General features: G+C 55.5%; 1 protein-coding gene across 1 annotated transcript; it reads right to left on the reverse strand.

Moving 5' to 3' along the window:
* Positions 1-4,018: 4,018 nt before the first annotated feature.
* Positions 4,019-14,752, reverse strand: ISL1 (ISL LIM homeobox 1). Its single transcript, XM_070411406.1, has 6 exons — positions 14,607-14,752; positions 13,571-13,760; positions 10,748-11,007; positions 8,700-8,986; positions 7,312-7,479; positions 4,019-5,259 (listed from the first exon to the last, which is right to left on the reverse strand). The coding sequence occupies exons 1-6, from the start codon at positions 14,632-14,634 to the stop codon at positions 5,143-5,145; spliced, it is 1,050 nt and encodes a 349-aa protein (XP_070267507.1). The 5' UTR covers positions 14,635-14,752; the 3' UTR covers positions 4,019-5,142.
* Between the last annotated feature and the right edge of the window lie 6,476 nt (positions 14,753-21,228).

The following is a 21,228-nucleotide window of genomic DNA, read 5'->3' on the forward strand; positions in this document are numbered from 1 at the left end:
AGGTGTCCCCTTGGGGGAGGGGGGTGTTTTCTTTCCAGGACGCTCTGGGTACCATTGCTTCGCGCCTTTGCAGAGGGCTCAGCAAGCAGAGATCTGCAAAAGCCATTTCCCCCAAAACAGAAAGAACCCCATCGTCTGCTGCAGAGCGGCGCTGGGAAGACGAGACGGGCTTCTCGGAGCCACAGCTTCAGCGCCAGAGAAATGAAAGGACGTGATGGCAACAATGCTGCTGCCAGCAAACACCCCGCAGCCCCACCCCTCCCCCACCGCCCTCCCCCTCCCCCTCCCCCCTCCCCCTCCCTCGCTGCCTGTGAACCAGGGGCTCTGTCTGCACTTCAGAGTCCCCGGGAGGTGTGGAGAGATCCCCCATCAGGCCTGGGACAGTGTAAGCTGTGAAGTTTATGTTTGCGGCGCCAGGGCTCCAACAGCCATTCAGTGGCTTTGCTGCCTTATCAAGAAAACAACAATCAGGAAAGATCAGTAAACAGAAGGGCCTTCAGCGCCCTGAAGGAGCGCCGCGCACTTTGAGTTGAAAAACAGCCACGCACACTGTACAAGTGAACTGTTTTTATTTTAAAAGCGTTAAACGGGGAGGATTCCAGATGTGGGGGCACTTGCAAAAGGGACACTTTTTAAAAGAGAGGCACAAAAATTATCCCCTGCTCCCTCCCCCCGCCCAGCCCCCAGAGGAAAGGTGACTTGCCTTGCTGTTGTGACGTCATCTTTAACTGCTGATGAGCAGAGAGGAAGTAAATAGGAAATGAGTGGAACTCGAGCATGATTGGGATTGGAAATCTCCTCTACAGAAGCCGTCGGCCACAGGACCTTTACAAATAAGAAGGAAGTCCTTTCTGCTTAGTTTGCTTACAGGCGGGGTGAGGTTAAAACCTGACTGGCTGGGTTCCATCCGAAGGTAGCTTTTCTGGTGGTTTGGACGGAGTTGTAACTCCCCCTCCCCCTCTTCTTTTTAAAGAAAAGGGACAAGACTAAGTAAGTCCACATGGGATTTTCCAGGCATTCCCCTGAGAATGATCTTATGACTTAAATTTCAAGGTGCTGGGGAAATGCGAAGTACTTCTAGGTGCCTTCAGAGCACACTGTCTTTGTGGCTGGATAGGATGGGCCTGAAAAGAGGTCCTTCAAAGATCAGTTTCACAAGCAGAGGCACACAGAGGCAGAGCTGCACAAGTCGCCTTTTAATATTGAATCCCACGAAAGCGGTGGAATGGTTAAGTGGGTACACACTCCCCCATAGAATCTCCAATGATCAGAAGTGTTATTTCCATGAAGAAAAATATTGTCAGGCATGTAATTCTAGCTGAGAGGGGAATTTTTTTTTTAATGGTAAGAAAAGCCAGGTCCACGTGATGGAAAGGAAAGACAGGGCTGAAACAATGGGGGGGGGGGGCAATCCTGTCTGTGAGAGCACAGATACGGATATGGATCCCCAATTTGAGGGGAGCATCCTGGCCGGATGGTGTCAGGTGCATCCCGCTTTAGCTTGCAGAAGCGGGAGGACATGAGTCCCAACGGCCAGAAGGGAGAATGCAGAGTCATAACGGGAGGGAGGACCCAAGATAATAGCAAACAAGAGGAATTCCATGGGAAGAGGGGTCCCCAGAGGTGTGCAGGGAAAAGGGCGCGTGCACAGGAGAGGGTTTGCAAACAAGGAGACATTTCAGTTGCGCACTGGAGAGCACACGCTGAGGAGCGGAGAGGGAACACACCTTTCCTATGAATAATACAAGAACCGGGATGCTATCTACCCATCCATCCATTCTCCGCCATCAGGCAACAAATATCTTGAATCCAGCAGGTGAAACCACATCATTCATCACTCCCCTCCCAAAGTCCTGCACTTCAATTCAAGCTGTGGGCTTCAGGACAGACTGGCATCTATATATGTAAAACATCACCCCCCCCCCCCACCAAACACACACACACACACACACACACACACACACACACACCGTCCTAATCTTAGAAATAAATGTCAGGATGATGAAGTATCACAAAGATGTGTGCCTCACGGACGTCCTTCCATGGCATTTGAACCCTAAATAAAGTTTTGGGGTGTGTTTTTTTCCATCTCCAGGTCATAAGTGGTCACAACAGTCTAGCAGAGGCTAAGGCGAGGGAAGAGGGCTTAAGGACCAGGGCTCCCGGTGACACCAGCGTGCACGCTGGACCTGCTACTCTTCCAGTCAGTTCTTCGTCTGTCCCAGGTGTGACGGTGAGGAAAACGGAAAAGACAGACAAATAGAGATTGTGAACAGGAAGCTAACAGAGTCAGGTCCCCTGCAAGAAACAGACAAGGGAGAGAAAAGAAAAGGCAAATAAAAAAGGAAAGGGGGGGGCTTTCCCCCCAGAGAAGATCTGTGTGAGATAAGACATAACTCCTGTTTTTCTCAACACACTACAAGCCATTATCACCCGGAGCCAAATTATTACCCCTCTGTCAAGAATCAGGCAACAATCAAAGCAATCGAGGGGCAGGTCTAATGCGCTGTAACATTGTCAATGCAAAGTTTGTTTTCTCTCAGCCCCCACGTGGGACCTGTAATTAACCCGTTCGGTAGACCCAGGCCAAACAAAAGCCTAATTGAGCCTGTTTCCCTGAATTGTGGAGGTTTGGAAAGGGGCACAGCGATCAGAGAGCTGGGAGCCCCAGCCCGCCTCCGCCCTGCTCCCTGGCAGGGGTCCGAGGGGCACCAGCCACAGACACAGGATTAGGGTTCGTTCGCTTTCGTAGGTATTAGGTATTACGCGTTGTCGGATATTTAAAACATGACATTACACTCCCGAGTACAAATGAATGCAGCTTCTAAAGAGTATCATGAGGGAGGGGAAAGGTGGAGCCCCAAACCCCCACTCTATGCCCTGAAGGGAGGAAGCAGCAGCAGGGAGAAACCAGGCTTTGGAGGGGGCCACTGCCCTGTCGCAGGGCGCTGGCTCCCACACAGGAGCTACTAGACGCCCGGGGACACGTATGAGAGCGAGGGAAGTCCTTGGGCCTCGCAGAGTGCAAGACGGGCCCCCATCCCCTAAAGGCGGTTCCCCAACCGGGCCTCCTCTGTGCGCCCAGACCCAACCAGCCACCCTCCAAGGTTTTTGGAATTGGCATTGCGGGAGAAGTCAGGGGTGGGGTGCGGGGCTTAGGGAACAAGCTGCGTACCGGGTGGGGGAGGCAAGAAGACACACAGGCTGATCTGGCCTCCCCTCCCCGCCTGATCCTCCTGATAAATACAGCAGCATCTCTCCAGGGGCTGATGGCCCCGCTGGTAGGAATGTCCGGCCTCACTGGCTACGCAGATAGCCCCTCTGTGAGCAAGAGCTCACACTTGAAAAGGAGTCCCTTCCACAGTCCTACGCGGGACACTTTGGTTGAAAGAAAACTTTGTCTTTAAGAAAATAAAGCAGGACCCTCTCTTCCTATTTGACGTGCGGTGCAGGGGGGTAGGGCAAGAAAAGGGACAGGAGGAAGGAGAGGTGGGGGGGGGCAGGCAGGAGGACAGCATCTAATTTTCAAAAACCAGTAATATTGCTACCGCTGAGAGCTGAAGGCTTCCAGCTAGGCCAGCGGTTCTCAACCTGTGGGTCGCGACCCCTTTGGGGGTTGAACGACCCTTTCACGGGGGTCGTTCGAAAATACATCCTGTATAGCAGATATTTACATGACGATTCATAACAGTAGCAAAATTACAGTTATGAAGTAGCAACGAAAATAATTTTATGGTTGGGGGTCACCACAACATGAGGAACTGTATTGAAGGGTCACGGCACTAGGAAGGTTGAGAACCACTGAGCTAGGCGGTCCCACCACCACAATGCAGGCCCGCAAGCTCAGCCTTCACCGAACAGGGGAACCTCGCAGGGCCTGGGCGACTACCCCCTTCGCAGGCAGCACTACTTGCAGGCGTCGCGAAGGTTCGCTGGTAGACATATAAAAGAGGGACCTGGGCCGTTGCATTTATTTATTTATCTATGCCAAACGTTTATTAGTGAAATAGTCCTGAAGATATAATCCTACATATGGCGCTTTGATTTTCACATATTGAAGGAAAAAAAATGACAAAACACATAGAAGTCGACATATAATTCAAAGACCACGGTACAACCTTTGTCTTTTTTTTTTTTTACTTCAGCAAACAAAAAAATAATGTCAAATGACATGAAAAGTGGCAAGTCTTCCGACAATAAATAATAAATTACTTTATAATTTTTTTGCAATGCAAGAGCAAACAAAAAAAAGTTTCCTTTTTCTTTTCCTCTTTATTTCCAGAAAGAGAGAGAGAGAGAGAGAGAGAGAGAGAGAGAGAGAGAGAGAGAGAGAACAGTCATTTTAACCGATAACTATACACATCTTTGGGGGGAAAGTTCTTGGACAGACAGGAGAGTCAAACACAATCCCGAGACGCTTTGTGGCAAAATAGAGGTAACCTTGTTGCAATGCTTTATAAGTCGGTTTTTAAATCTGGATTCAAAAACCTTTAAAGTCGCTTCAGACTTCTTGATAGAGGATGGATCTCAAAAAAAGAGGAGGCGGGGGGAGAAGGGGCCAAAGGAAAAAAAAAAGGGACATGCTAAGAAACCCAGGCTTTCAATTAACCCCTTGTTAAGTCAACTGGAAACCTCGCCGACCAGCGCCCTCTCCTGAAAGGGCCTTTGAGCCGCTCCTCCTGCGGCTCCTGTTTGGCAAAGCCGGGGACCAACATAGAAACAGCACCATTCAGCGCAGGGCGGACTAGAAACATCGCTATGTCTGCTTCTCTCTAGATGGGCAGTGAAATGAAAGCGCTTTTTTTTTTTTTTTTTTTTGAGATCCTTGAATATAAATCCTCTACGTTTTAAAAACGTCTTTTTTTTTTCCTCAGTCCTCCTAAGGTCACTGGATAGCGTGTGTTGGGTTCGGGTTTTGCTTTGTTGTTTGATTTCATTCTAGTAAAATCCCAATGATTGTCTTCACAGTGTTGCTACCATATTACCTTGTCATTAAAACAGACTTCGTGCATTTCATGGAGCATTCATTTCCTCAATTCAGTTTCCATGGACTGGGTCGTTAAATACTCATGTTTCGGAGTTCAACGGGATGGGCTCCCACTGTCTCCAACAGGGGAAAAAAACGCATCTGCGTGCGTGTCCTCAGGCCTCGATGGGGCTGGCCACCATGCTGTTGGGGGTGTCCGGGAGCTGCGAGGACATGGAGGCCACTTCGCTGCCGGTGGAGTTCGAGCCCGGTCCTCCCTCGGAGAAATTGACCTGCGGGGAAGGTTGAGAAGTGAATGGAGGAGGCTTTGATCACACGCAGCAGAGGATGATCAGATCGTCTGTGTGTGGGTGCCTGCGGGACCGGTGTGTATAGACAGAGAGAGATGTAGAGAGAGCTATCCGGGGACGACGGGACTCCATTTTAACAGGCTTAAAGCAAGCCTCCCAGGAAAAGGATTTGAGGAGAAACCCTCTCCATTTCCCATCCTCCAAGAGACCTGTTGGAGCTGAACCTGAATTCCCAACCTTATGTTGCATAAAATTATTTAAGAACAAACGTGTTTCCCACTGTAGGATGCATCGCGACTCTACCAGGAATGCTCGAGATAAAATCCTCCTGCGGGCTACGTGCTGCCACAGGAGCAGGCGAGTGCTGTCTCCAGGCATCACAGCCTCTCCCCTTGAGCTGGAAAATCCGTAACACACACTCCGATCGCTCAGCTCCTGTGACCGGCGATTCCGGGGAGGCCCCAAGGAAGAGTGATGGCTCCTCCGAGGGCTCGCAGCCGGGGCCTCCTTCCTCGTTGGCCCTGCAGCCTGTGGGCCTTTCTCCGTCTCCTCTTTCTCTTTAAGCCGGGCTCTCGCTTCCCAGAGGAGACCCATAGATTATAACGTCATCGCATTATAAATACGGGGCTCCTTTGGAGCCGAGAAAGTCGTGTTGCTGCCGCAAAGCTCCTTCTCTGCCCAGCCCCCACCCACGCCTCCTGCCTGGGTTCCTCCTTCTGCTCACATCCGTCACTGCCTTTTCGGAAGCTGCCCCGCATTCTCCCCCACCTGCCCTCTAGGGTCCAGGTTCCACCCAAATAACTCATGAGATTAACCTGACTTTAAAGAAGTGAGGGTTCCTCATTCCAGAGGCACCTTCCTCTCCTCGATGCTCAGCTTTCCCACTGGGAGGTCAAAGGACTCCTCAGATTTTCCCAGCCGGCCAACTTACAGACAGAAACCTGGGCCAGGCCTGGGTAACCTACGTGTGGCCACAGCAGAAGAAAACGCCCTCCAGGTAATGAGAGGGTAAAAAGCTAACCTCAATTAAACTGTCATTTCCAAGGAAAGGAACAAGCTTTTAGGATAGATCTTATGTCATACAAGATTCTCTAGGGCTGTTTACTATTTAAGCAAAAAAAAAAAAAATCTTATGTGTAAATATACCACAGAGGATGTATATTTAATCATCTTATTTATCTTGACCTTTAAGCCTTTTGTAGGTGAAAGGTGAGTTCCTTTTCTCTTTTCTGGATGTGTGAAGCATTCTAAGGGATTTTCACCTAGTAGCTCTCTGATGGGTCGAACTCGTGTTCCCTTTTGCTAAATACATGCTCGACAGTGTGTCACTAAGTGTGAAATTTGAACTTCTATACTTAAAAATGTTTCAACAGTCCCACTTTCAGATGAGGGCAGTCCCAGAAAGGGCTATTGTAACACAATAAGTGCTATCCTATCGGTCCTGTCTTTGAATAATAACTGGACTCTTTCTTGATGTATCTGAACCCGAACCCAGACAGATGCCTGCTGCCCACTGGTAATGACACTGATCATGCAGGTCCACATTACTAACATCGCTTTGATTTAGGCCCTGAAACACCCCGTTCTCTAGGAGCTGAGGCAGGAGGGCATATACTAATTGCTGATTAAAGTGTCAAGGTGCTCTCTCAAGTCCCTCCGCACTCCCCAGTCGGAGAGGTGTGCTTCTGCAAGCCCGGCGCCTCCCCACGCAGGGCAGCGCCTCCCCACACAGGGCAGCGCCTCCCCACGCAGGGCGATTTAGTCAGGCACCTTGAGGCCAATCCATCAAAGCAGGACTGGCAGACAATGCAGCCTGGATGGTCAAATGATGGAGCTCAAAGAAAAGGCTCACGGGAGGTTTGTTTTCCTTGCAAGCCTGCTCCTCCTCCTCCCCACACCACCCTCATCTCTGCCCAACCCTGGGCCCAGGGAAGCACCCGCCCCCCCACCCCCACCCCTGGGATCTTTCTTTTCTCGGCGGTTACACCAGAACCTCCTTGCTGGTGGAGACTTGCGCTGGGAGCTGACACTCACCAGTTGCTGAAAAGCAGGCTGATCTATGTCACTCTGCAAGGCGAAGTCACTCAGTACTTTCCATGGCGGCTGGTAACTCTGCACCTCCACCGGGTTGGCCTGCAAGCCACCATCGTGCCTCTCGGGACTGGCGGCCACCATGGGAGTTCCTGTCATCCCCTGGATGTTCTGTGAAGGAGGCCCCCACCCCGCCCCAACACGTTAATGAGCAAACGCCCTCCCTCCATTGTCTGCTCGGGCTGAACAAATATGCCCAGGCATTATCTTATCTCTATGGTGGCCTTTATTGACTGGGTTAATCTGCTGCACCTATGGATGTGAGCTGGCGTTCCTTGTTGTTTTACTGTGTTTTGTTTTTCTGCTTCTGTGGGCTGGACTATTAGGTCTGCTTGGGCCTCACCACAACAAATTCTGCTGTAACTTCCCTCTTTCCCTGACTCTCACAGCGAATCCCAGTTCCCCCGCGGCCATCCCAGGCCACAGGCCGCGGAGGCAGGCAAGGCCTCCCTTCGGCTCTAGACAGGGTGGCCTCCTGGGCAGTTTCACCGAGCTGTTCGGTTAGGTTTTCTCCAGGCGGCTCTCCCTGCAGGCCACCCCTGCCCTCCAGCCCTTGGGTCTGGTGGCTGTTGTACTATTAAGCACTAACCAGCTTAGAAAGTGCCCTGGCCCAGGCTGGGCCGGCCTGCCAAGTTTAATGACAGCTGGTTTTATGGCATTTAAAAATAGGGCCAAAGCAGTAAAAAGCAAAAGAGGGGGGAAAAGGAACTCTTGAGGTTCTTTTAACCAGAAGGCCTGTGGTGGGAGCTGCTGTGACTGGGGAGGAGGGCGGGGGGGGCGGTGGGGGGGGTGGGGGGACAGTGCCAGGGCCTGACATCTCTGCAGCCTGAGCTTGACTTTGAGCAGAGGGTGCCCTGTCTTTGGGGTCACCTTGGGGGACCTCGCAGGCCTCAAGGTGCTGCAGAAGGCCTGGCCGGTGGGCAGGGGACGCGGGGGGGGGGGGGGCCTCCAGGGTACCCCCCCCCCCCTGGATTTCATTGAAAGCCAAGCCTTGTCCCTCCCTCCTCTCAGGGCACCTAGAGCTGAGGACCTGAATGTCAAACCCAGAGCCAGGCCTGGCCGCCTCCCGCCTGCCCGCAGAGGGGTCGCTGTGTGGATGGGGACAAGGTTGAGGGGCATGAGCCCACCCGTGAAGGCTGGGGTGATGGGTTAACCCTCCCACCCGCTGGAGTTCCACCCCACCCTCCACCCCCAATCAGGCTGGCCCTGGGGTGTGGGGCCGCCTGCCAGGGCTCCTGCTCCCAAGCAGGGTGGACACCGAGGCCGGGCCAGCCTGGGCAGCCTGGGCCCCTGGCCGGCGCCCTCCCGCCCCCTCCGGCCTCCGCACTCACGGTCTTGTCATTGGGCTGCTGCTGCTGCAGCTGCTTCATCATGATACTGCGCTTCTTGTCCTTGCAGCGCTTGTTCTGGAACCAGACCCGGATCACGCGGGGGCTCAGGCCCGTCATCTCCACGAGCTGCTCCTTCATGAGCGCGTCGGGCCGCGGGTTGGCGGCGTAGCAGGTCCGCAGCGTGTGCAGCTGCTTCTCGTTCAGCACCGTCCGCACGCGGGTCGTCTTCTCCGGCTGCTTGTGCACGTGCGGCCGCAGGGCCGGCTGCCGCGCGGAGATGGGCTCGGCTGCGGGGCGAGGGGCGCCGTGAGCGCGGGCCAGGGGCCGGGGTCCCCCTCCCCGCCGCCCAGAGCTTGGCCGCCGAGGCAGAGCAAAACCTCGCTCTCGGATCTGTGGTCACAACGGAGTCATCCGCTCCCGGGCTGCCCCTGTCCCTGCTCTGTCAGCACCCAGGTCGCAAAGGGGCGCGCGTCCCAGCGCCCGGCCCCGGCTCGGAGCCCGGGTGGCCCCTTTCGGCGTCCCCTCTCCTCCCTCCGGGCCTTCCCCAGCACCCAGGGCGGGCCCAGGTGACACCAAGCACCCCCGCCTCCGGACGCTTGGGCCAAGGGCACGGAGGGCTCCGGGGAAGGGGACGCAGAACACGCCAGGGCGGCCAGAGGCCCTGCCCGCCAAGGTGTCTGCAACACAGGCCGGTCCTGCCGGAGAGCCGTGGGCTCAGTGCGGAGGGGCCACCCGTGTCCAGGGGCTAAAGCAACGGGGCATTTGGGCCGGCTCTCCAGTCCTTGGTCTTCCTTAGTCCTCATCTACCTGGGTGTTTGTGACGTGGCTGAGCCCAGGCGAAGGAAAACTGAAACTCGGCTGAGGCCTGGGCTCCAGATAAGGAGGGGCAGCTGGGAAGTGCGGGCTCCTGACTCTGCCCCAGCACCCTGCCCCCACCCCCCCCCGCCCCCCAGCAGAGCACAGGTAGCCCTGAGCAGGAGCTGCCACCCTCTGGCTCTGTCCCCGGCCCAGCAGGGCGCACATCCCCTGCAGACCTCCCGGCTGCCAGCCAGCAGAGGGGTGAGCTGCAGCTCAGCCGCCAGGTTTAGAGGGAATCGATACTTTAAAAACGCACCGGGCAGATCTGTTCATGACCGGAAGGCAGGCTTGGAAACAGTGTCTGCCTTTGAACACCTCCCCCCGCCCCTCCTCCACCCGCTCCTGGCCAGGCGACCGGGCTGTTTCTACTCCCCTTCCTGGGAAAAGGCTCCCCGACCTGCAGGGTACAAATCCCACACCTCCCAGGACCCCGAGGGGTCAGGTCAACACCTACGGGGTCAATTCGGTGTTACAGCCACCGGCCCCGAGAGGAGATTCTCACCGAGACCCTCAGAAGGCATGGTCTAAAGAGGCAGGCTCCCTTTAAAAGGCAATTACTGCAGATTAGTTTGTTGACAGTTTTAAATTACAGCTCTGCGCAAGGGCCTGCAGTTATTCTATCTTCTCATGCGCATTTCCTCACAAAAGGATAAAAATACATTGTTAAGATGCTTGGGCGTGGGGGGCAGAAGAGGGATTTGAGGAGCTCAGTGACTTCAGGCACCGAGCTGCCCTCGCTGGGTCAGAGGAGAGGCCGGGGCGGCCGGGGACTCCGCCCCCCTCCTTAGGCAGCGGCGGGGCGAGTACCGGGAGGGAGCCGGGGCCGGTTTCGGGAAGCCGCGGCCCGAAGGCCAAGGTGAACGGAAGCGCTGCCCGGGCGTGTGTCTACCTGTGTGCACATGGTGTGCATTCACTGCATTCACGTGCACCCGTGTGCAGGCCCGCAGGTGTGCGGGCGCCGGCAGCAGGGGCCCTGAGCGCACGGAACCCGGCCGCCCCAGGCCACGCGGTGCCCACCGCACCCCGCACCTGGGCGCCCTCGGCCACCGCCCCAGCGACCGCCCCGTGGCGACCGGGGTCACTCGCGGCAGCCGCGGGTGCGCGCGGGCCGGGTGGGCGGCCTGGCCCGGCGCCGGCCTCGGAGCCGCCTCCTCGGGCCGGGCGGCCTCCTCCGGGAGGGCCGAGCGTACCTGCCATCTGCAGCGGGCGCGCCGGGTGCAGCGGGCTGAGCGGGTCGCCGGCGCCCAGGCTGGCCCGCTCCACCACGTCGTGGTCCGCGCGGCAGAAGAGCCCGTCCTCGCGCAGCGCGAACTCGTCGCCGGGGATGAGCTGGCGGCTGCAGGCCACGCAGCGGAAGCACTCGATGTGGTACACCTTGGCGCGGGCGCGCATCACGAAGTCGTTCTTGCTGAAGCCGATGCTGCACTTGGCGCATTTGATCCCGTACAACCTGGGCAGGGCCGGGCCGGGCCGGGGAGAAGCACAGGGCAGCGGTCACTTAGGCGGACACTGTCCCGTCTGAGACCAGCGACGACCGGGGCCCCAAGGCCCTGAGCCTCCGAGATCGGCATCCACAGACCAGCTGGGGTCGGAAGCACCGACGCCATGAGGTCTCGCTGCCTCTCCCTTTCCTCCTTCCGAACCCCTCTCCGGTCTCCGCGCACCTCTCCGCTCGCCCAGGCCACGCCGAGGACAAATGCCTCCTGTGCTCTGAAGCCTGGGCCGCGCGCGGCTGCAGCGATCAGCCACCGAGTGGGTACTCTCTGGCCCACACGTTCTAGAAAGGTCTTAAGACCTGCAACCAGAAGCCCTCCATCCAAGGGAAAGAGAGACCGTCACGCCACGCGCTGTGCACACCCCCCCCCCCCCCAAATGCACAAGCAAAACAACAAAATGAAACCGAGGTTTGCAGATCCATCCCGCACGAGTCTGCAGCGATTTGACCGGAACTAGAGGTTCCCCGCGGGCAACCATGTTAACAGAAAGTTTCCTCCGCGGTCGTCCTTTCATTATTGTTTTTTAAATCCGCTGCGGCTGCGGCGGCCCTCAACCCCTTCCCAGGGGCCGAAGCATCTGCCTCTAGTTCAGTCTGCGGGAGAGCCAGGCCTCTTCCTCGCGGCTGACCTTTCCCGGGTAGGTTTCGGGGCGCACTGGCCGGGCCCCTGGCCCGCTACCGGCGACAACAGAAGCGGCATTGCTACAAAGGGATCCGCAGAAAGCAGGAGGGGGCACCTCACTCCCCCACGGGGAGAAGGCACTGGGAAACCTGAAGGACCTCTCTGTTCTGCTTTTACAACTACAGGATCTCAAAGGAAGGGCACACACACACACACACACACACACACGGGTTGAGAGAGGAGAGGAAGGGCTAACAGCAATGGGCTCCTTCTACACCGTGTCTCCAGAGCTAGGCCCTTGCAGGTCGGTATGCAATCCTGCAATTGGGCACAACCCTATCTCCACGGGGTAGAGATACTGCGGCGGGAGGCGCGAAGTGAGCGCTCCCCGGCCAGAATCGCCAGTTCACACACCCATCCGGTAAACAATGGGAAAAGGGCTCATTTGTCAGAGGTTAGAAGGTAGATTCCAAAGTTTGCCTCCCTCCGCCTCCTCTCGGTGAGATCTCCCATTTCATAGGATGAGGGCTTCACCTTGCTGGTGACCAAACAATTTGGAAAACCCCTCCCCCTTCGTGGGTTCCCCGCTTCCCCACTTCCTCCCACTCACCCCCCACCTCCATCAAAGTCTCCTTAACTTCTCTTTGCACTGCTCAGCTGGATCTATCAAGATTCTACTCACCACTTCGTGCTTTTAAAATAATGCAAAATCCTGGACACGAAGCGAGCAGGAAAAATTTTAAGTGCATACCTAAATTTTGACTAAACTTTAAATAAGTTCCCAGCTCCAGAAAGAAACTCCAGGAGTTACAAGAAGCTAATTTTTTGTTTGTTAATAGCCACCAGAGAATTTTAAAAAATATGTGATTTTGATATTTTTAACATAATAGCAAAGGTATTATCTCTTCGGTTTGTTATTGAAACAATAAAATTTTCTTTAGACATTCGACTGGCTTCCGAAGACAGGAAATGAAGTTTCTCACACATATATACCCAGCTCAGAAGAAAGTATGAGATTAGCAAAGCATGAAGTTTAGACGCAGAATACACTGAAAGAAAAAAGAAAACCCAGAAAGTCCCTTATGTGGTTTTTAGTCTTGTCCGTGTGGGCAATTCGCTCATTTTATCAGTTACCAGATTTTAATGTGAGAAAGGAAGCTGTTCAATTATCTAAATATACCAATTGTTCGTAGAGGGATGATGGGCAATTTGATCTGCCCTGTCTAATTCATCAGCTCAGATAAGATAAGAAAGAAAAGACAGTCAGATATCACCAAAGGGTTAATATTTAAAAAGATTAAATTTCCGGCCTTTTTGCAGAAAATATTTGGGTTTGTTTTTAGATTTTCAAGGTAGAAACTCTTAGCCTAAAAGTAAAAGGCTACTTGCTGTTTCAAAATGCATGTTTAGGTCAAACTTTTATTTCGCCCATTACACTGACATCTCCAAAGAATTTGTAAGTTACTAATAAAACCCTGAACTAGAGCATACAGGAAAGAAAAATACTGCACAATACAACAAAAATCAATCTTTTTAAAATTTAGAAACCCCAATGTATCCCTCTATGCATTTTTTGTTTGTTTTGGAAGGGGGAGGGAGAAAAAGAAAAATATTTTGAGCACCAGAAATTCCAAGAGCAATTCAACAAGCTTCAGTAACACACAACTTGTGAAAACCACAGTCAAATTTTGCAGGGGTTTTTCCCCTAAAAAGTAAGATGAACAGCTTAGTTTAATTTATGCAATACACGTTCTGGGTAACTTTTGCACGCCAGACCCCACTAAGGCAAACTAGGAAAACAGGCCAAGTCACACCATTTTACCCCAAATAATAAATGAGGCGTGGGGAGAGACAGACATCTCGGGAGGCGAAGGAAGCAGAATGTACGCGGCATACCTGATATAGTCTCTCTTACAGTAGGTTTTCCCATCTCTAACAAAGCACGTACAGCTCTCATCCAAATACTGATTACACTCCGCGCATTTCAAACACGCCGCGTGCCATTCCAAATCCGGAGAAACCCGCAGAATATACTGATCGTGAATTTGATTGCCGCAACCAACACATAGGGAAATCAGACGTTTTTCTGAAATGAAAATAAATACATGATTGACTAACCGTTTACTTCCTACCGAGATAAACACACTTTTAGGATCGCTCTCTCATAGGGCATGCTCTGGGAGGTTTCCTCCTCCCGCCCCTCTTCCTTTCTTTCTCTTTAAAGCGCATTGCACTTTGGAATGGTAATTGAAGCGTGCCATCAAAACCCTGACTCGTTTTTTTTTCAAAAAAGGAGGTGGAATATATGTAAAATGCAGATTTGAATAGTCCACATTTGTAAGCCTAGCACACCATCAAACCCGTTCATTTTGCATTTCTTTTTCTCCCCTCCTCCCTCTTCGCCATAGCCACCCTGAACGATTATGAATAAGTCAAGTCAAAGAAAAGGTTTTGACTAGAAGCGTTCAGGGAACGCGGGGATGCCTGTGTTTTCCACGAAGCGCGCTCTCGAACGGTCCCGGGGACTGGCTCTCGTTAGCAAGAGCACACATCAATACAGTTGTCACTCGTTCTCCTTTGCAAGTCTAATGCTGCTTCACCTCGCCGGGTATTGTGCGTGCAGGCAGACCTCTGCGACAGAATCGCCGTCTCGGAGAGCTCAGGGCTCCCCGGGAGGAAGCCGCCCCGTAGCACCAGAAGGCTAGGGCTTCGGGGGGCGCACGGGCGAACTCCAACCCCAGGTCTGATCCGTTTCCCGAAGATCAGAACCGACAGCCGAGCATGCAGGAGTGGCGGCCGGGAGCCAAAGCCACCGTCTCCGTGTGTGTCTCCAGGCAAGAACTCCAACTCCGAAGAGCCCCTGGCGCGCGTGCCAGAGAGCCCCCCGCACAGACAGGCACACCGAGCCCCACAAGGTAAAAGAGCCTCTTACTTTTTGGTGGATCGCCCATGTCTCCCATATCGGTAAGAGGGAGTAGTGTCCACAGTGAAATGGTGGGTGCACAGTGGGTGCACAGCCCACAGAGAGGATGCTGGAGCTGCGGGCCAGGGGGAGACCGCGGCCCGGGGGCTGCCCGGCCGCCGCGCCCTCGCCGATCGGGGAGTCCAATCGGAGGCGGCGGAGCCGGCGGAGCAGGCGGAGCGGCGGCGCTGCGGCGGCGGCGGACTCGGCGCGGCTCGGCACTCTCTTCCTTATCTCTTACTCAAACTTCTCTGCTCCAACTCAGCTCCATCGCCATTGGTCTGACGCAGCGCGCGGGGACGTCAGGCGAGCGCCGCGCCCATTGGCTGCGGGGCGCGCGGCGCAGCTGTTCTGATTATCATATTTCAGCCCCGCCGCCGCCGTGCGCCACTGACCGCGCGGCGCGCCCGCGGGACGGGCTGCGGGCTCCCGGGCCGCCGGTGCCGGGCCCGCCGCTCTCCCCCGGCGCTCGCCGCCCGGCCGATCGGGCCGCGGCCTCCCTCTCCGGCTGCCGCGCCTCCTCCCGTCCCCTCCCTCGCTCCTTCCCGGCCGCGCCGCCGGGGCCCTCGCCGCCTGTCGCGCCGCTCCTCCGCCCAGCGCTCCTGGGGTGCCCGCCGGCCGTGTTGCGCGCCGGGCTCACTTTTCTACCGCCGCGGGCGAGCGGCTGGTGGGTAGGTTTTCCCGAGGATGAGGTCCCCCCCCGCCGGGTGCTAGCAAAGGGGCCACTTGGAACAGCCCGTTTGGCTGGGTTCAACCTCGCACTGGGGCGCACAGCTCCGGGCCTGGCCGCGCCTGGCTTCCCGGAGGGTGAGTTCCCCAGCTGGCTCCGCCGGGCCCGCTGGGAGCTGACTCGGGGAAGAAGGCCCGGGGGTGGGATGAATGCACCCAGAGGAATTGTTCGCTACTGCTCCCCCGGGACCCCGACCCCTCCGAGCCCCGATCGCCAAACACGCGGGGTGGAAGGGCAGGAGCGCGCCGGCCTTAGCGGAGGATCTGGTGGGAGGCGCACAGGTAAAACCCAGTGGGCTCCGAGAACTCCTCTCTCCCCTCGTGCCCCGCGGCGTCTGCTGTGCCAGCTTCACTCAGGAGTTAGGACGCTCACACGAGCCCCAAGCGAAATGGCCTGCCAGTAGTTTCGAGTTTGTGAAGAGGTTATGTCCTGCCCAGTTTCTCTCTCTCTCTGCTGGTCTCCTGCCCTTTGTCTTTGAGTAAACGTGTACAATTAGCTCGTGGCGTTTCGGTCATTATAAAGACAAATTTCCATGTCTCTCTAGAGATTTCTAAAATGCATTAGTCCAAGGGCGAGAGTAGGGAGGGGTCTAAGATAAAACTGAAATACGGATTTCACTTAACTGGGCGTGAATATCTTCATGTTCTCTCTGAAAACAACCTGGAAAGGAATGAATGCCGGCTGCAGCTCGCCGGGAACCCGTTCCAGTAAATTCTTCCATGTTCCTGGCATCTTTCCGTCTCCCTAAGACAAAGTCTCAGCCCCCCCCCCCCCCCCCCCCCAGGAGCTCCCACACTTCCCCCCTAAAGCTTCTAAATAGTGATTCCTTATCTAACGTGGCTGCCAGGTTTATCTGAAAAGGCCCACAAACTCAGGCCGCAGTAGAATAGGGGTAATTTTGGTGTCTTGTTGCCCGGAATGAGGCCAGCGGTGAGGAAACTCCTTTCTTTGTATCTTTCCCAGATCTCACCCTTGATAAGAGCCGCCAGCCGCCAGCCGGCCTCGGTGGCTGGGTTTGCCTGAACTCAGGAGAAGCCAAGATGCGTGAGTGTCCCCCTGGCCTCGCCGAGGCTTTATCAAGAACATGCATTTGTGGTGTTTTCTTTTCTCTCAAGGAAGATCTCTAACTGGATTCCATCCCTTTTATTTTCATTGTGAGTCCTGTGTGTGTGTGTGTGTGTGTGTGTATGAGAGAGAAGAGAGAGAGAGAGAGAGAGAGAGAGAGAGAGAGAGAAAGTCGGATGCACAAATTGGTTGATCAGTTTACCAGAATTTTGGTTTTGGTTTTTGGTAATAGTTTCTAGTCTCTGCTGTTCTATGCATGGAGCCTTTTGTCAGCTGCTTTTGCAAAACTGACGCTGGCTTCCCGGTATACCGGCATGTTTCCTGGGTAGATAACCAAGTTGACTCTAGGAAAATAAAAGAGATGCCAGTGTAGCACCAGAAAGTAAACAGGATTTTAACCGATCATATGCCATCATGCCGCTTTTATACCGGGGAATTGAACCACGGAAGCTGCCAGAAGCCTGAGGGCTCATGTTTGAAATTCACAAAGCGCCCTCCTTCCCACCAGCTACACACTCCGTGTGGCGTTGTAACCCCCTAAACGAATGAGCGGTGCCAAAGAATATTGCTGATGGTGAGAGCAGTTCCAAACAGAAGCTGGCGTGCTCCGCGGAGGAAAACCGTTAGTGCCGGGCAATGTCATACTAAAGGGAGGACAGTGTGTGTTTGCCTGCTGCAGCCACTGGTATTGTAAACAAGTATTTTGCTAGCAAGTTCCCAGGCCCATGGATGTGAAGATTAAGCAGACGCTGCCCCTGTCCAAGGGGGCAATTTGAGGGAACCCGATGATTATGTTGTTTCGCTCTGGAGTGGTGTCTTGCTGATACAGTTGGCATCAGAATCTGTTTGGATAGCAGGTACTAATTGTTTCCCTTCACCTGGAAGTTCCAATAGAATCACAGATTAGTCCCATTTCCTTCGCTGATGTGTGCATTTAATGCAGTAAATGTATCTGTAAAAAATTTCTGTGATGTATTTATAGAATATATCAAATAGTGATTAGCAATATTTCCCCCAGTATTTGGTCCCAGGAGCGACCTCTTGTGTTCAAAGGGGGGATTAGACCCTCTCTTGTCAAAAAAGGGACTCATTTTGACCTTTGAATATTCCGTGGGTTCAAAAATACATCCTTTAAAACAGCAGTGGTGTGGAGGCCCCGGTGCTAGGTGTCCAGCTGAGGAGAGAGAAGGAAGAATGGGAGTAGTTGTGGATATAGTTCCTGTGACGGCCAGGCCACCCAGGTGCACTTGACAGTGTCTTTGAGAAGCTAAGATTTAATAAATTCCTCTTGGTTCTGTGGCATCTGCCCAGTGCACCTTCCAAAATGCAGCCAATACACCTAGAATTCCTAGGCCTGGATTTTGTGTGTGTGTGTGTGTGTGTGTGTGTGTGTGTGTGTTGTTGTTGTTGTTGCTTTTTTTCTCTGCTTTACTTAAAATTGAAAAATTCCACATCAAACTTAATGCTAGATGCAGGTCCCTGAATAAATACCAAGTTCTCGAGATACTTTTCAAAAAATCTAAATAGGATTTGATTGCAATTGCAAAGGAGCATTACACGTTTAGGGTTTAATTCCTCCCCCAACAGCCCCTGGCAGATCGAAGTGGATTTTAGGTTGGTTCCGTGGGAAATGATGTACCGTGTGGGACAGCGCCTTTCCTACCTCCGTGAACCAAGAAGGGGAGGAGAGGGGCTTTGGTCAGCTTTCCCTGATCCATGGCTTGGCTTGGGCGCTCACTCCCGGGAATTGTTGTGTGTAGCCGGCATCGGAATCGGTCTGCAAGAGCAGAATCACAATTGGGGATGCCAGTTTCCATGTCAGGTGTTCCAATAGGAAAATTACATAACTGGATGATTTATATTTTCTAATATCCCTCGCACATAATTTGGCGGGGGGGGGGAGGGTGTCAAAATGAAATGAACATATTTTATTCACCTCAGGAAACAGGTATAGAATGTATCTCATTCTCCTTATTTTTACCCTTTCTGTGTCGTCTCATCCTGTAGATAGAACACGACCATTTAAAGCATCCGTACCTTAAATCAGGGCCAAGAGTCAGATAAAATTTTATGCGTTTTCAGGGAGTCGCCATTAACCATTTATACTCCACCCCGAACGGTGCTCAGAGCTCCTGTGTCTCTCTCCCAGCGTTACTGGTGGTGGCTCACTGAGGGCGAATCCAGAAAAACCGGGGCTCTGGTTTCAGAGAAAAAGGGAAGGGTCTCCTTTATGTGCCTTTGGGTTTGAAAGGATTATCTCTTCTTCAGCCCTGTTCCTTGTTCTGTTCTTTCTTTCTTTTTTCAGGAATACCAAGTAATGGTAATAAAGGCAGTTAACAACGACTACAAACCGGTAGTTGTGATTCTCACTTTATTGCCAAGGACTCCCGCGGCGACGGCGGTTTTGTTGAGTGTCAATCGCTTTATTAACCAGTTAAAACGATCTGGGGGAGTTAGCAGGGCCCAGCCCGCGTGGGTGAGCTCCGGGGCTCCGTCCCCGCGATGCCGGGCCCTTTCCCCGGCCGTGGAGCCGGGAGGCAGCGTCCGCGCTGAGGCCGCGGACCCGCGAGCAGACCGAGGGCAGCGTGGCCCGCAGCCCCTCGCAGCGGGAGCTGGACCCTCGGGGGCAGAACTCTGCACCTCCCCCCCCACCCCCTTTAAAATGGTGCTTTGGAGGCATTTATTCTGATTTTCCCAAAGCGGCTGGCAGAGTCCTGTGGAACCTTTCTTTTTCTTAATTTCTTTTTCTTTTTTTTGGATTTTTGGTTTTGTTCTGTTTTCCTTTTGCAGCCCTAGGTGCCTGGGACTCTTAGCCAGACGGCGTTGGAGCGGGGCTGGAGCGGGGAGCGGTGCTCGCTGAGCCTCGCGCCCCCGCCCCGCACCCGGAGCGGATCCTCCCGGGCCGGCTGGAGCCCGGGGAGTCCGGGCCGTGGGGTTCCCGGCTCCCACATCAGCACCGAGTCCAGACGACGCCGCGCCCCCCCCCCCCCCCCCCCCCCGAGCTCTGGGAGCCCCGAGCCAGCCGACTCCGGGAGCTGCTCCGAGGGCGGACCTCCCCAGAGCAGGGCCACCTCCCGCCCCGCAGCCCGCGCGCCGGCAGCTCGGGATGGAGCGGGAAGGAGCCCTCCCTCCCTCCCTCCCACCGGTTTGCCGGAGCCGCGGGGCGGGGAGGAGGCCGGTGGAGCCGCAGCGGGAGCCCGGGCGCCGGGCGGGGCGCGTCCTCGGGATGCCGCCCGCAGCCTCCCCGTCTCCGACTCCGTATTCGACTCCGTATTCGGCGCCGGGAAACAGCCTCCGGGCAGCGTGAGAGCGGGGGGGGGGGGGGGGGGGGGGGGGCTGCGAGCGTTTCGGGGTCACAGCCGCTCTCTGTGAGCGAACCTGCAGGCAAGAGCGCGGGGGGCGCTGAGCGTCTGGGAGGCGCGTGGGGGGCCGTTTCCGGGCAGGGCCCGCGGGGTTTGCGGTGCACAGAGCAGGCCGGGGGAGAGGGGAGAGGGCCCCGGAGCTGGAGAAAAGCCTGGTCCCTGCGCGGACTCGGGAGGAGCGGGAGAGGAGCGCCCTCGGACCCGCAGCCTGGGCTCCACGCGGTAGGAAGACTCGCCGGTTCCCGGTGACTCCCGGAGAGGCCGGCCGTGCCCTCTGCCTGCTGCACACCCACCCGCACACCCACCGAGAAAGGCCCGCGGGACAGGCCCCCCGAACGGGGTCGGATCGGCTCAGCCGCGGGAAGAGCTGCGCCCCCGGGGCCCGGGGCCCGGCGCCTTCCCTCCCGGCCTCCCCGCTCCGCCTCCGAGGGCACCGCCCGCCCCGTCGCAGGGCCCAGCCTCCTGTCCGACGGTCCTTTTTGGACTCAGAGCCCTGAGGGCGAGTTTCTGGACTTTGGGCGAAACCCACCGCCCGCGTTCAAAAACGTGTGTGTCTAGAAAGTTCGCCTGGCGAGGTCCCGGGGAGGGGATGCCAGGCACAAAGCCCCCCCCCCCCCCCTCGGCCTCAGGCCTCCTCCGCCCGCTGCCCAACCTGCCAACCTTCCCGCCCGACCACCCGACCCTCCGCTGCTGCGCTATCTCCCTGTTCACAGGAGTGAAGCAATCGAACAGAACACACTCGCACACACACACTTGCACACATGCACTCACACACACTCACGCGCGCACACACACACCAGCTCCTGCCAGATTCAAGGGAAATTAACAATCAAGGCCCCGCAGGTCCGCGTGGGCCCCGCGGCGGAGCCTGGCAGAGGCCACGCAGGCCTTGGTGGGACTCTCCTTCCGCCCACCTCGGGGACCAGAGGCCCCAGGGCCTTGTTTCCAAGGGCGCGCGTGGGGATGGAGAGCGAAGGGGAATCGTGGCCTTAGTCGCTAAGGGAGGAAGGTCCTGCCTGTCCCTGCGGGGCTGCTGGGTGGGAGGCCACCCAGCCTCCAGGCGCCGGGAGTGGAGAAACCAGGGCCCCTCCTGCTGGGGACTGGGAGGGACTCAGAGAGGCCCCCTCCCCAAAGATTAAACTTTCCGTCTGAGGGGGCCCCTTCTCCGCCAGGCCCCCTCCTCCCGGGCTTCCCCAAAACGAATGCAGTTGTAGAAGGATCAGGCACCATCTCGATGGCCTCAAACCCGGCCAGTGGCCCTCTGAGCCGTCTCTGCGGGAGCTCAGCTTCCCTAGGGCCCGCGCCCCCCGAGACTGAAGGACAGTCTCTTCTCCGCATCTGCCTGGGGCAGCGTCGGGAATGACAGCCCGGTTATTGGTGCGGGGCGTTGGAGTGACTGGTCTAATTGTTACTGTCACCCCCGCATAGAGATCCA

The sequence above is a fragment of the Myotis yumanensis genome, unplaced genomic scaffold (assembly GCF_028538775.1).
Source record: "Myotis yumanensis isolate MYYU_CA2020_CCGP unplaced genomic scaffold, mMyoYum1.0.hap1 SCAF_4, whole genome shotgun sequence".
Lineage (NCBI taxonomy): Eukaryota > Metazoa > Chordata > Mammalia > Chiroptera > Vespertilionidae > Myotis > Myotis yumanensis.

Bases quoted from the DNA above. Each gene is read 5' to 3' on its own strand.
- ISL1 (XM_070411406.1), bottom strand. From the start codon at position 14,634: ATGGGAGACATGGGCGATCCACCAAAAA. The intron at 11,008-13,570 runs GTATGCCGCGTA...GGCCCTGCCCAG, and splicing joins TGTAAGAGAGACTATATCAG to GTTGTACGGGATCAAATGCG. The intron at 7,480-8,699 runs GTGAGTGCGGAG...CCTCCTTCACAG, and splicing joins AGCAGCCCAATGACAAGACC to AACATCCAGGGGATGACAGG.